Source organism: Diplotaxodon limnothrissa, linkage group LG13, assembly GCF_057381915.1.
Source record: "Diplotaxodon limnothrissa isolate DT_005_m linkage group LG13, D_limnothrissa_male_GT1.1, whole genome shotgun sequence".
Classification (NCBI taxonomy): domain Eukaryota; kingdom Metazoa; phylum Chordata; class Actinopteri; order Cichliformes; family Cichlidae; genus Diplotaxodon; species Diplotaxodon limnothrissa.
In genome coordinates this window covers 15893716-15915598 of record NC_140608.1, presented here as the reverse complement: position 1 = coordinate 15915598, position 21883 = coordinate 15893716, and the positions used below count along the sequence as shown (strand labels likewise).

At 40.2% G+C, this 21883-nt stretch overlaps 2 protein-coding genes across 5 annotated transcripts in view; one reads left to right on the top strand and one right to left on the bottom strand.

Moving 5' to 3' along the window:
* eys (EGF-like photoreceptor maintenance factor) overlaps positions 1-7759 on the top strand; it is a 166182-nt gene extending 158423 nt beyond the window's left edge. For both annotated transcript variants that reach the window (XM_085368758.1, XM_085368757.1), the window contains 6 exons: positions 546-712; positions 1659-1803; positions 3782-3956; positions 4209-4381; positions 4502-4663; positions 6567-7759. In XM_085368758.1, coding sequence (XP_085224884.1) covers positions 546-712; positions 1659-1803; positions 3782-3956; positions 4209-4381; positions 4502-4663; positions 6567-7759 — 2015 coding nt within the window. The remainder of the gene's footprint in view (positions 1-545; positions 713-1658; positions 1804-3781; positions 3957-4208; positions 4382-4501; positions 4664-6566) is intronic.
* Positions 7760-9535: 1776 nt separating this feature from the next.
* Positions 9536-21403, bottom strand: phf3 (PHD finger protein 3). Of its 3 annotated transcripts, none has more exons than XM_085368755.1 (16): positions 21314-21398; positions 19952-20202; positions 19265-19381; positions 16830-18147; positions 16401-16677; positions 15962-16013; positions 14913-15033; positions 14661-14817; positions 14447-14563; positions 14134-14256; positions 13697-13841; positions 13412-13586; positions 13177-13324; positions 12179-12268; positions 11818-12013; positions 9536-11723 (listed from the first exon to the last, which is right to left on the bottom strand). In XM_085368755.1, the coding sequence occupies exons 2-16, from the start codon at positions 20184-20186 to the stop codon at positions 9937-9939; spliced, it is 5058 nt and encodes a 1685-aa protein (XP_085224881.1). In that variant the 5' UTR covers positions 20187-20202; positions 21314-21398; the 3' UTR covers positions 9536-9936. The 3 variants fall into 3 exon arrangements, with proteins under 3 accessions (XP_085224881.1, XP_085224880.1, XP_085224882.1); XM_085368754.1 differs by lacking the exon at positions 21314-21398 and adding an exon at positions 20534-20752; XM_085368756.1 differs by lacking the exon at positions 19952-20202 and having other exon boundaries at positions 21314-21403.
* Positions 21404-21883: the final 480 nt, after the last annotated feature.

The following is a 21883-nucleotide window of genomic DNA, read 5'->3' as shown; positions in this document are numbered from 1 at the left end:
CCCTATAAATCTAATCGCCAGGACAAACAGTGGAATGAGACCACTAAAAAAAAATTATTTTCAAGACTTCCACAACTTCATCCTTTTATGTTTACTGAAACTGTGTTCATTTTGACTCCAAGAATTACTTTCCAGACATCTGACTTGAATATAAATCAATCAGAGATAGATTGGCTAACTTTCTGCAACATCCTCCTTATCATACAACTCAAACGTTCAGCTAATCCATTATAGGTCTCACACAGACAACAGATCATCACTCACAAGTTGTACTGAAAGAGCTTCACAGACAACAAAGCCTTTACACATCGTCCCACCTCAATAGAAAACTACTTTATGACTCCACAGCAGCTGGACTCTTTTGTTTGGAGGTCATGGAATAGCTGTTCTTCAGTTCTCGCTCTATTAAGATAAAATTATCCATTTAGGAAAACCATTGTGTTTAGTCAAAGTATGTAAATGTATTAATGAAAGTGGAGCACTTTATTTTGCCTGTGTATTTTGAGTGTACTGTGTTGGAGGGTAACTTTCTTCATATTTTGTAGGCAATGATGGGGACGACTTCCTTGTTTTGGGATTAAAAAGCGGAAGACTTGTACACAGATTCAACCTCGGATCGGGGATAGCAACCATCGTTAGTGATCGACTGAACCATCAGATCAACATCCACACCGTCACGTTTGGAAGGTCTAAGAAAACAGGATGGCTGAAGGTGATTTGAAGATGACTGTGTCCCTTTTGGTAACTGTATATGTCTAGTGTGCTTACTGTATAGAGACATTCAAATTAAATCATGTAACCATTTCAATAAAATAGAGCGTCCCAGCCTAGAGGCACATGATCATTTAGTCCCAGGGTAAGTTTGAGGAGCTCACAAGATATTTAAAGAATCAAAACAACACCAAGATACACAAAGTTCTAAATATTTTTCTTTTGAAATACTGATTGCTTCGTTTGGTCTTTTGGTCCTTCCAATTAAGAAATTAGAAAAATAAATCGCTTAATGGGACTCTGCTAAAGTCAATTCTATTTCATTCATTTTTAATTTTGTAGATCAGACTTATCTTTATCTGCCGTTTGTACACATTAGGTTTCTCGAACATCTGAATAGATAATGCAAAGAGTATTAAAAGTGGATGCAAAGATTAACTGAGGGATTGAATGTATAATAGATTTACTGGAAGAAGGGATTTACAGTAACTGTGATAAACCACTCAGTGAGCCCTGTTTTTACTGTGCACGTAAGTTTTTATCTTGCCTTGTTTTCATAGTGAGGGCTGATAAATGTTGCCATACAGACGTGAAAAACATCAGGTTTTTTTGTACCGACAGATAATTTTAGTCCAATGATCAGGGTAAGAGTGATTTTTATATATATTTTTGCACCTATCTGAATGCTTTGGGAAAATCCGCATGCTGCAGGATAGATACTATCGAGACAGCGAGGGCTGAGATCCCTGGCGACTTGCCTCAAAGGAGGCGGTTTCAGGGATGTATAGTAGCTGCTCCCTAATAAGTAGACATACGCTGAATCAGTCAGTTACGAATCCCAGGTCACAGATTTTTATTGCAGAGTTAGCAGATTATTATAGAAAGTGTGCTCCCTCACTGACAGTGAGCCGTCTTGAATATTGACATTTCTACTACGTGTGTTTCAGGTTGACGGCCAACGTAACAGGACAGGATTGTCTCCAGGACCTCTGGTGGGCCTCAATGTTTTCAACCAGCTCTTTGTAGGTGGATATAATGAGTACACCCCTGAACTACTGCCACTTGGCTCCAGGTTCCGTCATGGCTTTCAGGGTAAGACTGCTACGGCTTTATTAGAACGCAGCGTTGCTATCTGGAATAAGAGCACTGTGGCTTGGAGTTTCTCCCAGGATCTCTGTCTTTTTGTAAGCAGAGGGGAAGGTGTGTAATGAAAAGGGAGTTACAGGCTCAGACTGTGAATGAGGCCGGAACAAAGCTTTGAGGTTGATTGTATCTGCGCCCTGTAATTGCTTTGCACCCAATACAGTGTGTTGTGTGTAAATCCATTCCTCTACTGATAAGTCACTTGAACAAGTGTGCTATCCAAATAATCTTTGTCATCATCAACATCATTTATGCTTTCTCTCAGGTGACCTCATGTAGGAATGCTTTTTGCAGAGCATTCATATTGCCTGCTAATGTGCAGAGCTGTGACGCAAAATTGCCATGACCATAACGATGACAACAGCTATGAATATCATCACAACCATATTCAGCAGTCTCTGCACTACAGCAGTGAACCTTGTTATTATAAAATATCATAGCAGATCCATTTGGGGTGAACAAAAGCTTTTTATTTTTAAGGACTTGAGCGATTTTTTGTGTTTGCCTATTCATCATCATCTGATTCATTTTTCTACTCTGCAAATAAGCCTTCAAAAATCAAATCAGCTGCGATAAAGCATCAGTTTGCCCATGCGGTATTAGGCTATCACAGTTCCCTGTAATGGCAAGCACTACCGGAGACAGGCAACACTGGTGGAACCATAACCTTTCTACTCAGGATGTAATGAGAACTCATGAGAGCCTAATCAGATCTGTGTGACCTTCATCGAGCCCTAATCATGATGGCTGGCAGTGAACACACTGATAATGCACTTCACTCCCAGTTATCAAAAGATCCACACTCCCCTGTGGAAAGAAGGAAGAAGAGGCTGTGTGGGTAAAAAAAAATAAAAAAAAAATCAGTCATTTTAAGCTGTTGATCAAATATACAGAAATGGGGATGTTTATCGAGCCTGGCGTTTGAAAACTCTGATTTCATACCGCTTTGATGCTGAAATGTTTTTTATTAGATTTCCTAAAAGATTTTGAGCTTAATTACCTTTCATTCTTGGACTTGCAAAGATCAGGGACATTAGAAAATGTTGTTTTAAAATCATTTTCCGGTTTTGTAAATCAAATGTTTCCCGAAAAAAGAACTTTGCCGCACACACGGGAAGGCTCGCTCGACTTCAGACCTCAGCTTTCGAGGTTCTTTTACAAGAAGCGATGCGCGCACAGCTGAAACAAAAATAATTATCTCGCATAATCTTCCTTATGAATCTGCTTCGCTTTTTGATGGTCTGTGTTTGCGGCACCACAACCATCACTCGAGTCTGCCAAGCAGACAGCATCATGCCATGAATATTCATGAATGAGCATGACATTTCCCCTGCATCCTGTTTATGCCAGTAACTAATGCAGCAGAGAGAAGGGAGTCTGCATGTGCAGATGACTACGAGGGCTGTGTTCAGGCCTTATATTTATAGAAGGCCTTGTGCTTTGCAGGTGCAGGCCAAAACAAATATTGTCTTGATAAAACTGAATTATGAAACCAATAAGCAAATACGACGAGAGAGAGAGGCGTGATGGCGTGATTTCATGGTGGGAAAACATTGGACTCGAGTCCTTCCAACTCGGGCATCTTGGATGCGAACTAGACGAACTGCAATCTGAGAGTTAACATCTAATAAAGTTTTGTGGGTTTAAGTGTATGTCTCCCAGCGTGAAACCTTCACATGATGAAATAAACACCCATCAAAGAAACTCATTTCAAACCGTGCACACATTGTCAGACGTGTTTTCGTTTGTGTTGGGCAGATTTTAGTATGCATACCTTTTGATCTCCGTACAAAGACAGTAAAGCGTGTTGCGTTTCATCTTATAATTTCCTATTAGGGAAAGACCGGAGAAGGAAACTGAAGATGAAATGAAATGCACCTCTGACTTGTGCGCAGGTTATCTCACGATGCGTTTGTTCTTTTCAAAGGGTGCATTTTTGATGTGCACTTTCGCACAAGGAGAGACGGAAAGTTCCAAGCGCTGGGACAACCTGTGGGTCATCCAGCCTTTGGGCGCAGCGTGGGTCAGTGTGGCGTCACCCCTTGCGTTCACGTTAAGTGCAGGAACGGCGGGACGTGCGTGGATTCCGGCTCATCTGTGTAGTAAGTGCAAATTAAACTCTACGTGGGCTCATTTTCCAATTGTTTCTAATGAGTCTCCTCATGAATAACGCATGTAGGTGTTATTAATTAGCACAATACAGTAAACAACGCTGTGCTTTATGTATATTTCCATATGCATTGTGACTATGCTTTAGTAACAAACAGAAAACCGGTTTCGCTGTGTGAATGCTGCAGAAGGGGAAGACGGTGTTCACAAGCTTTAACACAGTGTTTGACTGTGCCCGTCTGCAGTTGCCAGTGCCCATTTGGATGGAAGGGAGCGCTCTGTTCCGAGACCGTGTCAGTGTGTGATGTCGAGCACAGCCCCCCTCCTTTGTGCGCCCACGGCTCCACCTGCATCCCTCTGCCGAATGGATATACCTGCCAGTGCCCCCTGGGAACAGCAGGAGTCTACTGTGAGAAAGGTTGCCTCACTGAAGCTGTGACCCTCACCTGCATCTGTTATATTTTTATTAAATTCATATTTTTAAATAAGGCCTTTGCTATTCAATTCTTTAACTGCTAAATTGTTTTTTTCTGTTCAGCTGTGACCATCAGTGATCCATTCTTCAGTGCTAACCTCTCCTCCTGGATGTCATTCCCACCTATGAGTATAAGACACAGGACTGATTTGCAAGTGCAGTTCCAGCCGTTATCACCTGATGGCATCCTCGTCTACATTGCGCAACATCTCAGTGCCAGAGCTGGTGAGGACAATTAATATTTAGGGAAGCTTTGCTTTTATTAACACTGTGTTAATTAATATGATTGCTGTAACATATTAGGCCATTTGCTCTTTTACCCCTCTATGCCCTGCCTCCACAGCACTCATTACACATACCAATTGCTATGTGTAGCTAGTAGTTCATGCCCAATAAAATTAGCATTCAAATTTAAATATGGTGAATATAATTTCAGTGTTAAGTATACTTATTACACATTCTTATTTGTTTTCCTTAAGCCTGACATTAAAAATGTAGAACACGGTGCTTTGGTCCTATTTCTTAAATTATAATGTCAAATCCTCTCGTTGTCGACTGTGTATATCAGTATTCTGCTGAGTGTCATATGATTGACAACAAAATTCAGGCCAACTTAGGTCAAAGTGAAACTTTTTATCTAAATATTGGAGTTATTAATCATGACATAAATGGTATTTTTAAATTCATCAATGAGTTTATTTATGGCAATCAATCCATGCTGCTCTGACAAGTTGGGAGAGAATAAAATAAATATGTCTTTAGTTCAACCACTTACAACCCACAGACATATTCACCTGTGAGAGGGCCTTGAAATATTGAGACACAAAGAGAATGCATCCTTTATTTTTTATATACAGTTAGGTCTATAGGTTTTTTCATCTAATTTCATCATTGTACAGCACCACAGGTGACTTTAAATCATTGACAATGTTATTGAAGTCTCTCTGCCTTCATTTTTGTCTGCAGTAACTGAAAAGCATGCTTTATTGGACTGAGATCAGGTGAAGAATATTCCATTTCTTTGGCTTCAGAAACTCTTTGGTTGCTTTTGCTGCGCGATTTGGCTCATTATCCATTTGTGAAGCAGATCAGTTTCCAGCATCTGACTGAATCTGAGCAAAGAGCGTAGCCTTGTGCACTCCAGAATTCATCCCGCTACTTCTATCAGCAGTCACGTCATTAATAAACACTAGTGACGCCCGCAGCCATACGTGCCCATGCCATCGTGTTTGACAGATAATGTGGTGTGCTTCAGATCATGAGGTGCGCCTTTTCCTCTCCATGGTTTTCTGTTGCCTATCATGTTGGTACAAGTTAATCTTGGTTTCATCTGCCCAAAGAATTTTTGGGGGGGCTGTGCAGGCTCTTGTAGATGTTTTCTGGCAAAGTCTTATCTGGCTTTCCAGTTCTGGCTTTCACTGGTTTGCACTTTGTTCTAAATTCTCTGCATTTCGATTCGTGAAGGCGTCTCTTGATTGCAGATCTTGATCATTTTAAGCCTGCTTTCTCAAGAGTGTTCTCGACTTGGTTCGATATTGTGAAGGTATTTTTCTCAACCATTCACTTTAGTGCATTTGCTCTTTTAGTAATATAGTAATAATACATCAAAATTTGATGAATTTGAGATTTGATTTGGCCACAAGCTTTTGCTGTTTCTCTGGTGGGTTTATTTCTCCTTCTCCTTCCATTAACATCTCTTGGGGTCTTCTGTTCAGTTCCAAAGAAAAGCCACCAAATAAAGTTTCAAAATCTTGAATCGACTCCAGATCTTTTATGTATTTGTCACAGAACAATAATTTTGTCCAATTACTTTTCAAAATAAAACTGAAATTCTGAAAATAGAGGGCACCTTTGAATTAAAGCTGAACCTTTGTATTTCAATTTAGAATACACTGCGGTGTAGAGAAAAAAATACTACAAAAATAAAATTTTAAAAAGTCACTGGTCAAAAAATTGTGGGCCTAACTGCATCTGTGTCTAATTTTTAGTTTTGAAAAAATCAATAATAATGCCCTTAGTTAAAAGACAGTACTGTGCACATCTAATATTAATACTAATCTTTACCACGGTAAAAGTAGAAGAAATTACTTTTTTCAAACAAGTTACTCATAAATTGTTTTTTCCACAGGAGACTTCTTCTGCCTCTCACTGGCATCTGGGTTTGTCCAGCTGCGATACAATCTTGGGGACGGCACCCACATCCTGCAGTCCTCTGAACAAGTGGACTTAAGCGGCAGGACCTGGCTCACGGTTAAGGCTGGCCGAACTGGTAACCGAGGCTTCCTCAGTCTGGATAACAAGGAAGTTAGAGAAAATGTGACTGAAGGCATGGCCACACTCGATGTTGCTACTGACGTCTTCGTCGGAGGCGTGTCGACTCTGAGCTTTGTCTCCACGGATGCAACTGAAGGGGATCCTGTGAGCTTCACTGGTGGCCTGCGAGAGATAACACTCAATGATCGAGAGTTTGAGTTAACAGAGAGGGGAGCTTTAAGTGGGGCCAACATAGGTGACTGGGATGGGACAGCCTGCGGGTACAAGGTGTGCCAGAATGGAGGTCACTGCAGGGCAACAAGTAGTGACTCGTTCACTTGTGTATGTCCACCATTATGGACCGGTTCTGTGTGTAACCAGTCTGTGAGCTGTGTAAACAACGTCTGCAAACATGGTTCCTTATGCGTGGCATCTAGTGTCACCTCGTATCACTGCATTTGCCCCTTAGGGTGGACCGGGAGGTACTGTGACAAGGAAATGTCCACAGGCACTCTGAAGTTTGTTGGAAACTCTTTTGTTAAATACTGGGACTCTAAATACAACACAAGAAACTTAAAATACACACAGGTTTCTTTCAGCTTTCTCACAGTCTCCAATGACAGTCTGATCATGTGGATGGGAAAGGCTGAACACGAAGATGATGACCACCTTGCAGTTGGACTTGAAGGGGGCTATCTTAAAATAACAGTCAATCTTGGAGAAAGACTTTCCTTCCCATTGGTTTTCAGAAATCTCACTCTCTGCTGTAACAAATGGCACAATGTCTCTATATCTCTAAATAGCACTGTTATTCAAGTGTTACTGAACAGCCAGGAGATCCTCTCTGAAAATGTAGATCCATTTGAGCGATATGTAGCCTTAAACTACGGGGGGCAGTTTTACTTTGGAGGGTTTGAACTGTACAGAAACATATCAGTTGTGACCTTGGGAATGTTTTCAAATGGCTTTGCGGGGAATCTTAGAAATGTCTGTTTGTTTGGAGATACCAAGCAAGGGCTGTTTCTTAAAAAAAGTGAAGGTTTTAATATCTTTGATGGAAACGAGTAAGTGAAACTGCAAGTTCTGGTCTTTACAACAGTAGGAAATGTACCTTTTAAGGTAGTTGATATTGTGTTTTCTAGTATTTAGTCATGTGAAAATCCAAGTGCACTTTTACCGTCTTCATGTTCTTCATACAGACCAAGGTGGAGATTTTTGGCTGTAATGCACAGTAGCACATTTGCTGAAAACCAAACAGCATATCAACACAGATGACTCCAACCGTCAAGCACAGTGGTGGAGGGGTGACGACTGGGACTTGGACATCTAATCAGAGTCGTTCATGAACTCCTCTGTACACTTAACTAAAGATTGTCCAAAATTGTGTCATGCAACAGGACAATGATCCCAAGTGCAGCAGCAAATCTACAACAGAATCAATCACCTCAACCTGACTGAAATGTTGTGGTGGAAACTTAAGAGCTGTGCAAAAACAAATACCCTCAAAACTCAAAGAGGTGAAGGAATGCTGTAAAGGATGGGCCATAATTCTTTCATACTGATGTGAGATACTGATAGTCATACAGAGTAGTTATTTAAAGTTACTTAAAGACTGCCGCTAACGGTAGTCCTCCAAGTACTGAATCGTGGAGTGCACTTAGTTTTTCACAGGACTGCATATAGTCCTGTTTTTTAAAGCAATTGAATTGTACTACTTGTTTCTTCAACACTTTACATACCAGTTCTGAGTTGCACTTAAAATTCAGTTTGATGAAACATATACATTTAAAGTGTTAAAGGACAAATTAAACTCTCTGATTCCTTGGCTGACTTTTCTGATTTACATCACTTTCCAAACAAAAGGTAAAACTTAACATGACACCCATCTACCCATCTTGTTAATCCATTTTCTTTTGCTTAAGAGCTAACAAAAAGAAACATCGATGCACTAACCCCGCAAACTGCATGTCTTTGGACTGTGGGAGGAAGCCGAAGTACTCAGAGAGAACCCACTCACACAATGGGAGAACATGCAAACTCTACATGGGGGTTCCCCGTCAAGATGATGGATTCAAACCAAGGACCTTCTTGCTGCAAGGTCGCAATGCTAACATCTAGTTCCATCACATACAGACCACTTTGATTTTGAAGGGACCAGATGAGTGAATCTCTCCTTTCTGTCAGAGTAAAGATGTTTACCTACACATTAAACCCCTGAGATATCTTAATATAAAAAGTACAATTTCAACAGCACGTCTCACTTTTTCTATATGTTAACATGAAAATATGGAAACCATTCTGGTAGCTCAATGTTTTTGTTAATTCACAGAAAATATTAGTTTACCAAAATTTCTATAGATTGGTGAAAAAGAGGCACATTCCTATCATTTGTTTCTTTATTACTTCGTTCCTTTAACAAGAATGGCCACGGGGGAGGTCTTTATCAATAGGAAAAGCTGTAAAACTTAGTTATAAAAATACACTTTACTCAAAAACACATGCCCTCCTTCACTTTTCCCAATCATCCAGTGGGCCAGATCGGAGTCTTTGCTGGGCCGATTCTCCCCCCCCAGGCCTCATTTTTAACACCTCTGACCTAGTTGGTTTTAATACATTTTTTAGACAAAGAATTTCTTTAAATAATTAATAAAAAAAAGGTTCAGCTTTATTACGAACTGTACAATAACACAGTGCAAAGGCACACTTCATCTCTAATGTATATTACAAGCCAACATTGTACATGCTTTCTCAATAGAAAGCAGGTTTATAAAATATTTAAGCAATTTAAAAGAAATGTTAAAAAAAACAAACTCAAGCTGCTGTTTTCAGTTAAATACCTTCTATTACATTCAGGCCAAATGAACTCAGCATAAATTATCCAAGTAGTCCACTTGTTTGTTGTTATGTTGCCTTGAGACCGAAACCAATCAGTACAGCAGCTCAATATGAACAACATATTTACAGTAAAAAGTTTAAAAGTTAAAAATGTTCCAATATTGACTTCTTTTTTTTTTCTTGGTCTTAACTGAACTGATCCATAATATCATAATTCCATTGAAATTATATTATTTTGGCTTGTACGCTGAGTAACATAAAACGTAACTTTAGTGAAAGACACGGCATACAGATGCAGACTGGTGCGTAAAACAACTCCACCAGCACCAACCAAAGTGGTTTGTACCAGCTGTGTGACCAACAACAACCGAACAGTCCTCCTGAGAGCCCCAAACGCTCTCTGAACAAAACTATGAGTAACTGTCTTTTGAACTTCTCCGTCCATTCTCGTAATCAGAGTCCCGTCTATGTCTGTGCCTGTCCTTGTGACGGCTGCTGTAGTCGTCGCTGTGATGCCTCTCTTTCCTCTTCTCAGCATAGCGCTCATCCGAATGTCCGTGGTGCCTGCCCCTCTCCTTGTACTTATCATCATAGCTGCGATCGTGCTTTTTCTCCCGCTCGTGGTGCCTGCTCTTTTTACCGTGATAGGAGTCCCTGTGGTAGCTGTGCCTTCCGTGGTCTTTGTCTTCTGTGTGTCGCGGCCTCTCCCACGGGTCACTGTATCGCTCCTCTAAACGCTTGTAGTCTTTGTCCACGGATGAGGGTTGGCCAGATGGTTCAGAGCAACTCTCGGGGTACTGTGACTGAGGTCCAGGGGGAGCCTGTGAAGTGCTGTCTTGAGCCCACTGCATGCTATGGTTCTGGTTCTGGATGTGAGGGGTGGGTACAGTATTAGAAGTAGGGGCAGATGGAGAATCATAGCTGCCAGATTCCTGAGGCTGTTGCTGCTGCAACGGGGACGGTCTTGTGCTGTTGTTTACTGGGAGAGCTGGTGCCATTGCTGGGTTATACTGGGACTGAGAGGCTCCTGTTTGACACTCTGCTGGAGTTCCTTGGACCGTAGGAGGATTCACTGTCTGAGTCAATACAGCACCAGCCTGCGCTACACCAGGCTCATTCTTTTTACAAGGAAACGACTGAACGGCTGTTTGACTTTGTTCTTCAGCTTTGTGCTTGGCCTGAGAGAGCTGTAAATATCCTTGGTGAAATGGGACGATTAGATCATTCCTAGTGCTGCTCAACACAGGAACAGGTTTAGGGCTGGAAGGATCTGGGAGGCTGGCTTTATCCTTCTGTGGCACCATTGTTTTATCTTCATTCACAGTGGAATATGCTGAAGATTTTTTCAATATTCCACTTAAAGGAGGCTTTGAGCTACTTGCGTGATCTGCAGCAGACTGGGATTTTGGCTGCAACAAAGAATTCCCTTCAGTTGTTTCTTTTTCACTTTCAGACAAAAGGCCAGTGTCGCCTTTGTTTGCCGACGTAGCACTGCTAGTTTCAGTCCCGCTTGGAGCTGCTGACAGGCCTGCCAGGAAGTCTTCAGTCGATACATCTGGAGGCTTATCTTTGAGTGAGACAGATGTACCCTGGCTCCCTACTGCAGCTTTCTTTTCCAGCGAGTTGGTAGCAGCTGATGTATCAGATGGGCTTGATAGCTCCAGTTCAGTTTTAGCAGGTTTAGCTTCTTTCTTCTTGATGACAAAGCGCTCTCGTGGGGCAGCAGCTGTTGGACTTTTTGAGCTCCCAACTGATGTCTCTGGTTTTGGAGCAGGCTGAGTCTTCAAGGCATCCTGTGCTGTACTTGAGGGTTTAAACCCAACATCAGGCAGAGGTGGTAATTCTCCACCCCAGCCTACTAGCACACCTGGAAGAAAGCGAAGGGGTTTCTGAGGCTCCTGATTGTTGGTCTCCTCTGATGCAGATGTTTCTTCAAAAGACTGTGCAATAGGCTCATCGACATCTTCAGTAGTGTTAAGTGGTTTTTCCTTCTCCTTTTGAAGTGCACTAGTCAAGGAAGAGAGAAAAAATTTCTCATCCTCCTCTTTTGCCCTGGTTTCTTTTGTGGAAATGGCCACAGGTTTTATTTCAGGAATAATCCTTGCAGATTCGTTCACATCCACAGTAAGAAAATCCCTTTTCGGTCTCTGGCGAATAATAAGTCCAAGGAGGAGGTTTCCACGGTTGTTTTCTAAACCTGAGAAATTAAAAGATTAAGTTTAAACATTTAAAAAAAAAAAAAAAAGATTTTTTTTAATTTAATGAGAGAAAAATAATTGTGTTCCGGTTACCTGGCCCATCAAAGGGAACAAGCTGATGTGGAACTTTTTCTGTGGCACCTAAAGGGATGAGGTACATGTCCTTCACTTGTTTCAAATTATTGGACACCACCCCAAAACGCCTACGACTGCTGAAGTAGGCATACAAAAGAGTATAAGAGATCTCATCTTCCTCTGTCTCAGGGGAGAAGCGAATCAGGCACACTTCCTTTAATAAAACAAAAAGCATGTGTCAGTAAAATCTGTAACTCTGTTAAAAATCAGAACTTTTAAAGAGTGGTATTCAGTTCGACTTACTCAATATCAGGAATAATTAAAGCCAATTTATTTCTGTCAAATCATAAGCAAATCTCGGAAAACAAGAGAAACTTACTTTTGTTCCAGTTGCCCGAATTTTCTCCAAGTAGTCCCACACCGTCTGAGGACTAATCCTCCCACCAACCTGTATGCTATCTGGAAGGTCCTATTGGAGAAAAAACATGTTTTTAAATGAATAAATAAAAAGAGCACACCTTATGGAGTGTTAGAGATACAAAGTAGTTGGCAGTATTTGATCACTCATAAATCTGTAGTTACGTGGGAGTAATGTTACAAATCTAGTTCTTCCAGCTGGACTGTGGTTTATATTTCCTGTGTCCTAATAAACTGTTCTACAACAACAAGTGTCAGCACATTTCTGCAATGTTTTGTTTTAGTTTTTTAGTACATAAATACTCATGTCTGACTGCCATTTTCTCCCTGTATCTGTGCTAAAAGCAATCTTTATCCCACTGCCATTCATCAGAACTGGCTCTTGCCTGGCTGTTGCTTAAACAACTGTGTCAAAGAATACTAATATTCAGGGTTCATACGCATTTTTCAGGGTCAAATTCAAGCACTTTTTAAGCACTTTCAAGGTCAGTTTTCAAGCTTTTTCAGCACATTACCAAAAAAAAAAAAAGAATGCATGTTTCACTTAGCATCACCTCAGTAAGGCCATGTAAAAATTAAAACAAATTGAAACAGACTGACATGCAAAGATGCTCGGCAGCCCAGGCAGAGAAATTTTGCTTTTAGACTTTGCGACTCATTTTATTTTTCTATCTGATAAGAAAACTATTTGGTTAGATAGTTATTTGTGTTGAATGAAATACAGTTTCAAGCACTTTTAAACACCACATCTGAATATCGGGCACTTTTCAAACCTTGAAAAGACAATATTACAATTCAAGCATTCTCAAGGATTTCAAGCACCCATACGAACCGTGAATATTTGTATTTATTGTCTTTCATCTTCCTCAATTTGTCTCTTTTCTGAAACACTTTTCATTGTCAACCATAGTTTACAACAGCTGTTTAAAACCCAAGTACAGTCTGATGTGTCAACTTTACCTCTGTCAAGTTGTCCAAAACACCTGAGACGGGAAAAGCTTTTGTCACCAACTTTGCCACAGCGTGCATATGAATGAATCCTTGCCACAGACACTTCAGGTTGGAAAGGAAAGTAGCTTCTTCCTCTCTTCCAGCTGCATGATCAGACCTGTGACAATGAAGGAGAAATGAATTAAGCACTGAAAGAAAACATTATCCAGATCCAGACAAAATGTCTAAAACAACTGCTTCGTACCCTATCTGAGCATTTTGGAAGCTCTCCTCTAAGACAGTGAGGTGCAGGTCATCGTCGATTGCGGGCGGCGTGGTGCCCTTTGTCTCCTCTGTTTTGGTAGACTGCCTCCTAACCACTGTAGTTGCAACTTTAACCACTTTGGTTGGTGCCTCCTCAACAGGGGGTGCCATTCGACCTTCAGAAAATATAACACCAGAGATCAATGGTGACAATACTGAATGAGATGTTTTATTAAAGACACAGGTTAATCTCTAGTCTTTTTTTTGTTCTCATGTTATCATTTACCTGTACAGATTTTACAGTGTAGGTCAAATAAGTGAGACTTGTGTTGGCTTGTAGTGTCTTTAGCTGTGTTAGCATTCTCTTCCTTCTTCTCTGGAGTTTTTGGAGGTTCTGCTGAGACTTCAGTCACTCTGGGAGGAGGTTCAAGCTGGAAAAAAATAGGAAATAAGTTTAAGCAAACACGTCACTAAGTCTGTTGCATGTAAACAGAAGCAATCTGTCGCTATATTCAGCTTAAATGGATTACATGGGAGGAGAATTGTAGGAGCTTTTTACATGAGGCACAAAGATATGAATGCAGCACATTTCACAAAGTAATCAGACAGATGAACAGAACTGATGATGGTATATGAAGCGATGTAACTAATGTAAGGATACACATCTCATCACATTTCACTTACTATGCATGTTAAGCATAAACAGCACAATGATACCCTCACCTCTACAGGCTCCGGTGCTTTTACTGGTTCTTGACTTTCAATTTCAATTTCCCCTTTGTGTGTGATCTTAGTAATCGGCCGTCTCTCTGCCTCCCTTTGCTCTTTTTCAATCATTTCAATAGTCTGTAAAGCAAAGAATTAATTTGTTTTTTTTTCTATTCTAAAATACAACCATCTTTAAAAATACACTGTTAAACTATTACCTTAATAATATTTACTCAGTTTAAATCGGACATCACAACTGTAAACTACTGTAATTTGTTTGGTAAATTTATGCAATACTACTGGGGGAAAAAAGACAAGCATTACTTACATGTCGGTTTTCTCTTTGTCGCCAAGCAGCCAGTTCTTTTGAGGCCAGTTCCTCGGGACTCATTCGAATTAAGTTAGCAGGAGAAATTTCACCTTTGAGAACCCTCTTACAAAGGATCTAAAAAGATCAATAAAGACAAAGCAAATGAAACTATTCTTATAGTAAAAGTGGAAACATTACATTTAGACCATGCCTGACATAAAATGATACTTACATTATTTTTAGTATCTTTAAGGTTAAACATTAAGCTTCTGTATTTGTTCTTGTACTTGTTGTCAGTGTCTTTATACAAGTGAAAAAGTTCTCGCTCTATCTTCTTTGCAAGTTCGGAAGCCCTTTCCACCGAGATGTTCAAATCAGAGTCCTTCAATCTGAAATGCAGAAAGTGCACATAGGCGATTATAAAGTGCCCTGATTTTAAAAAATGTAACATCCACACATCTTTCGAAAGTGTTGAAAAACTGACCTCTGTACGAGGATTTCTTTCAGAGAATCACGCACACTTCTCCTGATTGCCTCCAGAGACACGGGTTTCTTTGAAGCCAAGGATGGAGCCTTATGTTTTGACTCTTGTTTCACTGAGACACCTGTGAAGACAGAGTGACAAAATCCACTGAGTGAGTGGGGAAAAAAATCTGTCGTCATAAAGAAACATTTATTCCACACAGACTTTGCTTACAAAAACTAATCCCAAAAAAGGACATCCTGAAATCCTAACATTAACAAAAACTACGTACAATATGACACAGACATGTTTATACTTTATAATACACAATATCATTTTGTTAAATGTTACAAAATGGACTTATTTCCAAGATGGCATGTAGAGTATTTTCTCATACGAACAATTAAAAATAAATACTTTTTAAAAGCCTGCTGTGAAAACTCAAACCAGAACGTGTAATTACATCTGACAACATCTGAGCAGATTACCATCCAAAGCACATTTCTAAAACACAAACAGAGTAAATTAAGAGCTGTCCAAAAACACTGCCTGACTGAAATCTGGCAGACTAACTTTGATCACATTTTAAAGAGAACGAGTAATACAACTCGTCCGCGTAAACGCAGCCGAGAACAAAATTATTAAATCACAGATTATAAACACAAATTTATGCAACTGTTATCTTCCATGCTGAGGGGGAGTGTGTCTGAAATTAAAAAAAAAAAAAAAAAGACTGTTGTATTTTAGTATTAAAAGGCTCACTGACTTGTGCTGCATTATGTTCCTACTTTAGTAGCTGTATGTTTAATAGAGTAAACTGATAAGTAAATACCCTGATGTCAAGTACAGAAGTAATGCTATTACTTAAGGTGATGCAATTTTAAGCTCTCTCATATATAAATGAGACCTCAAAGGACTGTACTAACTGTCATTAATATACTGCTCATGTGCTGTGAAGGTCCTAAGTTAATTTTGTTTACACACCCAGTGAATGCAGCCTGGCCTTGAACCCAATGTGATATTAAAACAGGACAAAGTTAATTATACATTCAAAGCTAATGAAAAATTACCTGTTTTATGAGTTGCTTCTCGGGCATCTGTGGACTGCCTTCTCTCTGCATCCTATTGTAAGAATTAAGTCCCCGTTACATTTATTTTATATATCATAAGGCTGAAAACATACATATGACAACAACAACAACACACTTTACATTATACCCCTTAGCTAAAGTAAAAAAAAAAAAGTGAGCTTTTGGTGTGTAAAATCATACTAAAATATGGCGAGTGCACTGTGTTGATTACACACCCATGTGCACACCTCTTGTGCTGGCAAAGTTAAATCAAAGAGACAAACCATTGCATAATGGTAACAGTGGCTATGATTAGTATCAGTGGATAAATTAGCTGGGGAAAGATATAAATATTTGCTGTGTGTGAATAGTTTAAATCTATTAGATATAAATAAATATTTCTATTATGAGTTAGAGTTAACTGAGAGATACTGCTTACCTTTTTTACTGGTCTGACTCCCCCTGATGTGAGGGGTTGAGAGGACCCAGGACGAGGTTTAGGAGGCAGCTTCTGGTCGGGTGTCTCGCTCTTTGCTGGAGCTTCTGGTTTGGGTGCACTCGCTGGCTCAGGCCCCACCTTCTTGGTTTCTTCCTCGCAGCACTTCAAGCACACGTACATCTGGTCCTCCTCCTCCATTTCTCGCACTTTCGCCAGGTCAAGACCAACACAGTCACCATGGAACCAGTCATCACAGCGACCGCAACCTACCATAAACCTAAAAAAAACAACCAAAAAAACCGAAGTACGATTATTAGAGGCGTGTTTGCAGCTTAGCACTGGGACAGAAACAGAATGCGGACAGAGGCAGAAATTCTTTTACAGCTGATTAAACTTGATTTTATATTTAGGTTAAGGAGCAACACTTACATGTTATTGTGGTGCTTTTTGCAGAGGCCACAACAGTTGTTTCCATCCCACACAGTCTCACTATTAGCGACTTGCTCGTCCACAGCGTCCTTCTTCACAACGGGCGCATTATCTGGAATAAACAGCTGCGGCTCGTCCACAGAGATGCTTCTTGCATTTTTACTCTTTTGTCTCTGAAGAATCTTCTCTAGCTTTTTCATTTTGGACTTTTCCTGCCCTCCTTCTTCAGGTGTTTTTAAAGAATTTCCTAGATGACTGTGCGGGGGAGGAGTCTCACTTTTTGAGCTGTTTTGGGGCGTACTACGTTTGGCTGGTCCCTGCTGATCACCAACGCGGTTGCCAGATGATGGAATTTTCTTTCCCACAGAAGTAGGAGAACTTGGTAATTTTGGCTTCACTTTAGCATCTACTGCACCCTGTAGCTTTTGTACTTTAGTAGCATGCTCACTTTGAATGTTTTCTGCAGGCCTTTTCAAAGGTACAACATCTTGCTTTTCCTTTCCAGATTTAGTTTTGTGCAGCTCTCCTCTTGGCGTGATTTTGGATGGCATATTTTGGGTAACTTTATGCTCCTTAATTGTATTGCTTGTTTTATGTAAAACGAATTCCTTATTCTTTACTGATGTCGGTCCTTGTTTAGGCTTTGGCAGCATTTTAGACACATTCAGTTGTTTTTCATTACCATCTGTCTTGTTACTAACAGTAGCTGTGTTGTTCTCTTTGCTCTGTGGCTGTTTAATAACATCATTTCCTTTACTGACTGGCTTTTGCTTCTCTGGAACACTCTGATTGTCAAGTTTTGCCTCTTTCGTGCCAGTATTTAACGTCCCGTTTGTCGTCTGTACATCATTTGGATTTACATATCGGCCCAGCCCATGACTTGCATCATCAGCTGAGCTCTTCTGACTTACATCCATCTCTTCCACACTCTCTGCTGCGGGATTCTGTACACTGGCTGCTTCATCTGGCAAAACTGTGAAACCAACTTCCCCACCGTAAGAAAAACCATCGTCCGAGCATGCAGACTGGTTTGCATCGACACCCTGTGTGTACGAGGGTCCTGGTAGCAATTCAATCTTGAAACCTCCAATTGTGACTGTCAGTCGTCTCAATACAACAGTTGGATTCAGCCAGACCCCACCATCAATCTCATTAATGTTGACACGTCCTCCGAGAGTTAATTCTCTCTTTAGATCAGGACCTGTGACTCCTTTCTCAATAAGAAATGACTTGCATAGCCTGTTGGCTGGTTTTCTTGCCGGCCGCCCTCGGGTCATGGTATTGGTGGGTGTGTTAGGCTCCTGGTCACCACTGTGTTCTGTTTAAATAAACAAAAGCAAAACTTAAAAGCTGCTGATGTTCTTGGTGACTATTGGTGACTTGGTGACTCAGGGGAACAACTAAGCTGTAGTGCCTCTTCACCTCACTGTACAATACCTTGTGCAATACTTTTTTGTAAATAGTCAATGGTGCAATAGACCTCAATACTTGAAATGTGCAATTCACTTGTATTTTTATTTTTTATTCCTATTTATTCTATTTATCCCCTTCGTATATTTTATTTATATTTGTCTCTGTATTTATATATGTGTGTGTGTGTGTGTGTGTGTGTGTGTGTGTGTGTGTATATATATATATAATATACTGTAACTGTAACTTCTGTCGGTGCTGTGCTTTTTGGAAATTGAATTTCCCAGAGGAACCCACCCGAGGGATTAATAAAGTTCTATCTTATCTTATCTTATCTTATTATGCTATCTTGGCCAGGTCTCCCTTGAAAAAGAGGTTTTAATCTCAATGGGATTTTCCTGGTTAAATAAAGGTTAAACTAGTCGACTACTCTAAAAGACAGGGGGGAAAAACATGGAAAAAGTTCTACATTAGCCAAATAAATACTTCCTGTGTATTTTAGAGGACCTTCCCCAGTGAAATGTGCAACATGTTCCAGTGTGAATAGTTTTGCAAACACACACAATATCAGATTATTTTGCAGAGCTAGGGTAACCTTAGCAGTACTAGCACCGGTATCCTTTATATATTTGGTTCTGTCTGTCCACATCTGGCTAAAGAATATGGTTACATCTGGCTTAGGTTGGTATTCTACTTTTTATTCTAAAAAAAAATTGACACACTGCTGCTCTTTTATTCCTTTTCTTTTTTTTCCACATTAGTTAGTACGGCTGTCATCTATTTGCTTTGCCCCTTGCTTGTTTACAAAAAAAAAAACAGAGAGAGAAGAAGAGAAAAACAGTCTGTTGGGACTGGAGCCCTGTGGTGTCGTAACACCTTTGAACCAGTAACTGCAACTGTACATTAATAAAAATACTAAATGTAACCAAATCGCAAGGGCAGCAATGTTTAAACATCTAGTTGTGTACATCCCTAAAAGTCTCACAGGGTGGAAAGAGAAAGAAAATAAACTTGCATCGACTTACCGTTCTCTAAACTGCGTGAACGTTTCTTCTGCCTGACATCAAGTTGCTTAACTTGTGCACTCTCTGAAACAGCTGGTTCACCAGGGAGGCCTGTGGGTGCCGAACCACTATCGAGACCTGCAAAAGCAAAAATAAATAAATGTAATGTCCTTAATAAATATACAATTTGAAAAAAATGTAAAGACTGCAGTCCAAATTCAATGGCAGTCTAACACTGCTACATTTACAATAATACTGAATCCTTTTATATTGTTTCTTTAAAAAATTTTTGTATTTTTCTCCATCATTACTGAAACAACACTACTTTAATTTACCTTCAGTTACCCTAACGCTGATATTTACGTGCTGACAAGCAAAGAAGCACGGTGAAAATGTTCCCTGCATATCTCAGTACAAGACGACCCTCTACAGTGTTTGTTTTTTGAAGCACCTGAAGAGTTAAAGTCTAACTGAGCAAAAATCAGCACAGATAAAATAGTCTGTAGGTGAAGAATCAGAGTTATACATTGAGTTATACATTAACAACTTAATATTTAAAACTTTCACCATCAACTTTTCAAGTAAAGTGTGGATGACTTTTTTTTTCCAGGCAGCCACACATGCATTTGTTAGTTAACTTTCACTCAAAGTTTGAATCTACACTGATTTATCTACATTTTGGCCACTTTTTTGTGCCTTCAAACATACTTGTGGAGCCAGCAATCTGAAAAGCAGGGTCTTCATTATCCAGCAGACTGAACTGAGTGCTTGCACATCCAAACATGGGATCTTTGTCACTGAGCATGTTCTTCAGTGAATCTTCCAGTCTGAGTCCTGTCCCAAACTCATTACTGGCTTCACACTCCAAATTCTGACCTATTACCAGGGAGTCATCCAACTGGTCACTGGGTATTAAATGGTTAAAGGTGTCCACAATATCCATGAATGCTGCTGCCTTCCTGCACCAAAAACAACACAGAAAAGATGCAGGAATAGCAGACAACTGATAAACTGTTAATATATGTTTCTCTGTTTGTTTTTCAAAGACAGCAACGTCTTATGTTTCTCCCTGCACCACAGAATGCATCCAATTATGGGGACAAGTGTAGTACAAACTAAGCAAACCCAACAAAAACACAAAATATTCCCTGATTTCGAGGGACAGCAAAAACTTTGTGACTGATAACAAACAAAAAACAAAGTTACAGCGAGCGATCGGTGCACTTTCTGAAGACTTTGCCATCAGTTCAGTGTATACATGTTGTATCTGATGAGCAAAGTGGTATATACCTTAAATCTCCACATATGGGAAGCCTCATCCAGCTACTCTGCAGTCCTAATACGTTAACCCAACGCTCCTTAGCCACTGCTATTTTTGTTTCTGTGCATTTTCAAAGACTTTTATCGGGTGAGTAATGTAAATACAAGAAAAGCATGTCTAAAACCACCGACTTGCAATAGTAAATGCTACTATTTTCACATCAAGCAACACCACGACTTCACAGCCTGGAGAAGGCCACAATCAGTGTGCAAACCAATAACGCTACATGAATGTTAGCAAACTAAAGCGCATCTCTGGACGCTTTTATTTAAGTTCAGCCAAAAATATCTTTCTGTCCACGAGAAGCACGGCGTTCCTGACGCCAGGTTTTGCCAATGAGTTGTTAGCTAGTTAACATGCTAACGTTTATGTCAGCTTATGACAATCGCGTATGTTAGCAAGCTAACGGTAACTTACGGAGGAAGTTACCACCCAAGCTAACTCACTTTTTGAAACCCATTCAGCCTTACAGGCAGCACATTTGTATCAATAAACAGCCGCGCCCGAAAATTTCAAAAGCGCCAAACAAAATGTGCAAACATATGGTTAGACAGCTCGACGATAAATATGCACGACGGCGAGCTAGCTAGGCGGCTATAGCACAGGCCCTAGCTGCCAAGTTTGTTTGTAGCCTGAGTGCAGCTAGCGGACGTTACTTGATGACCCCCCACATGCATCTGTTCCAACGCTTGCAGCTCAAATATTTACAAGTAGTTATTTTTACATATACATATTTATAGCACTCCCACCTCTCTTGTCGCGATGCTGTTGCCAACTCATGTACGGTTACATACTAGCAAAGCAGCTCCCAGTAACTTCCTCCAACTCAGCCGTCATTCGCCCCGATGCTGCAAAGTCCCTGACAGGCAGCGCGGCGTTGTCACGTGGCTTGTGTTTACAGGTAGCTTAGCAGCCGATTGTACAGAGAGAGCACATCTGGATGGTTTGTTTTTGTTGTGTCTGCTTTGTCAGTGTCCGGATGGTTAATTTTCACTAAGAGCAAGCGGTTTGTTTTTATCAAACTGTCGACCATCGCACTTAGAGAACACGAGAAGCTGGACAGGCTCGAAGAAAACTTCGCTTTATAAAACTGGCAAAGTTACATATTTAACACAGCCTGGTATTGAAAACAGTCGGTTACTTAGTAAAGTAGATTTGCCATTCTTTTCTGAGTGCATGTCCTGTAATAGAAACATTTTTATATAAGAAAAAGGCAAGCAAAAGCTCCTTAAAGTTTAAGTTTAACTCTTCGAGGGCTCATACCATTCATGATGTTTGAGTTCATTTGAGTTAAAATATATAAAATCATGATCATCAAG

What these genes read in the sequence shown, in the direction of transcription:
- phf3 (XM_085368754.1), bottom strand. Translation starts at nt 20,562, where the DNA reads ATGAGGCTTCCCATATGTGGAGATTTAAG. An exon ending in TCAGATTGCTGGCTCCACAA is followed by an intron (nt 19,382 to 19,951) that starts GTATGTTTGAAG and finishes TTGCTTTTGCAG; the next exon opens with GTCTCGATAGTGGTTCGGCA. An exon ending in TTCACGCAGTTTAGAGAACG is followed by an intron (nt 18,148 to 19,264) that starts GTAAGTCGATGC and finishes TTATTTAAACAG; the next exon opens with AACACAGTGGTGACCAGGAG.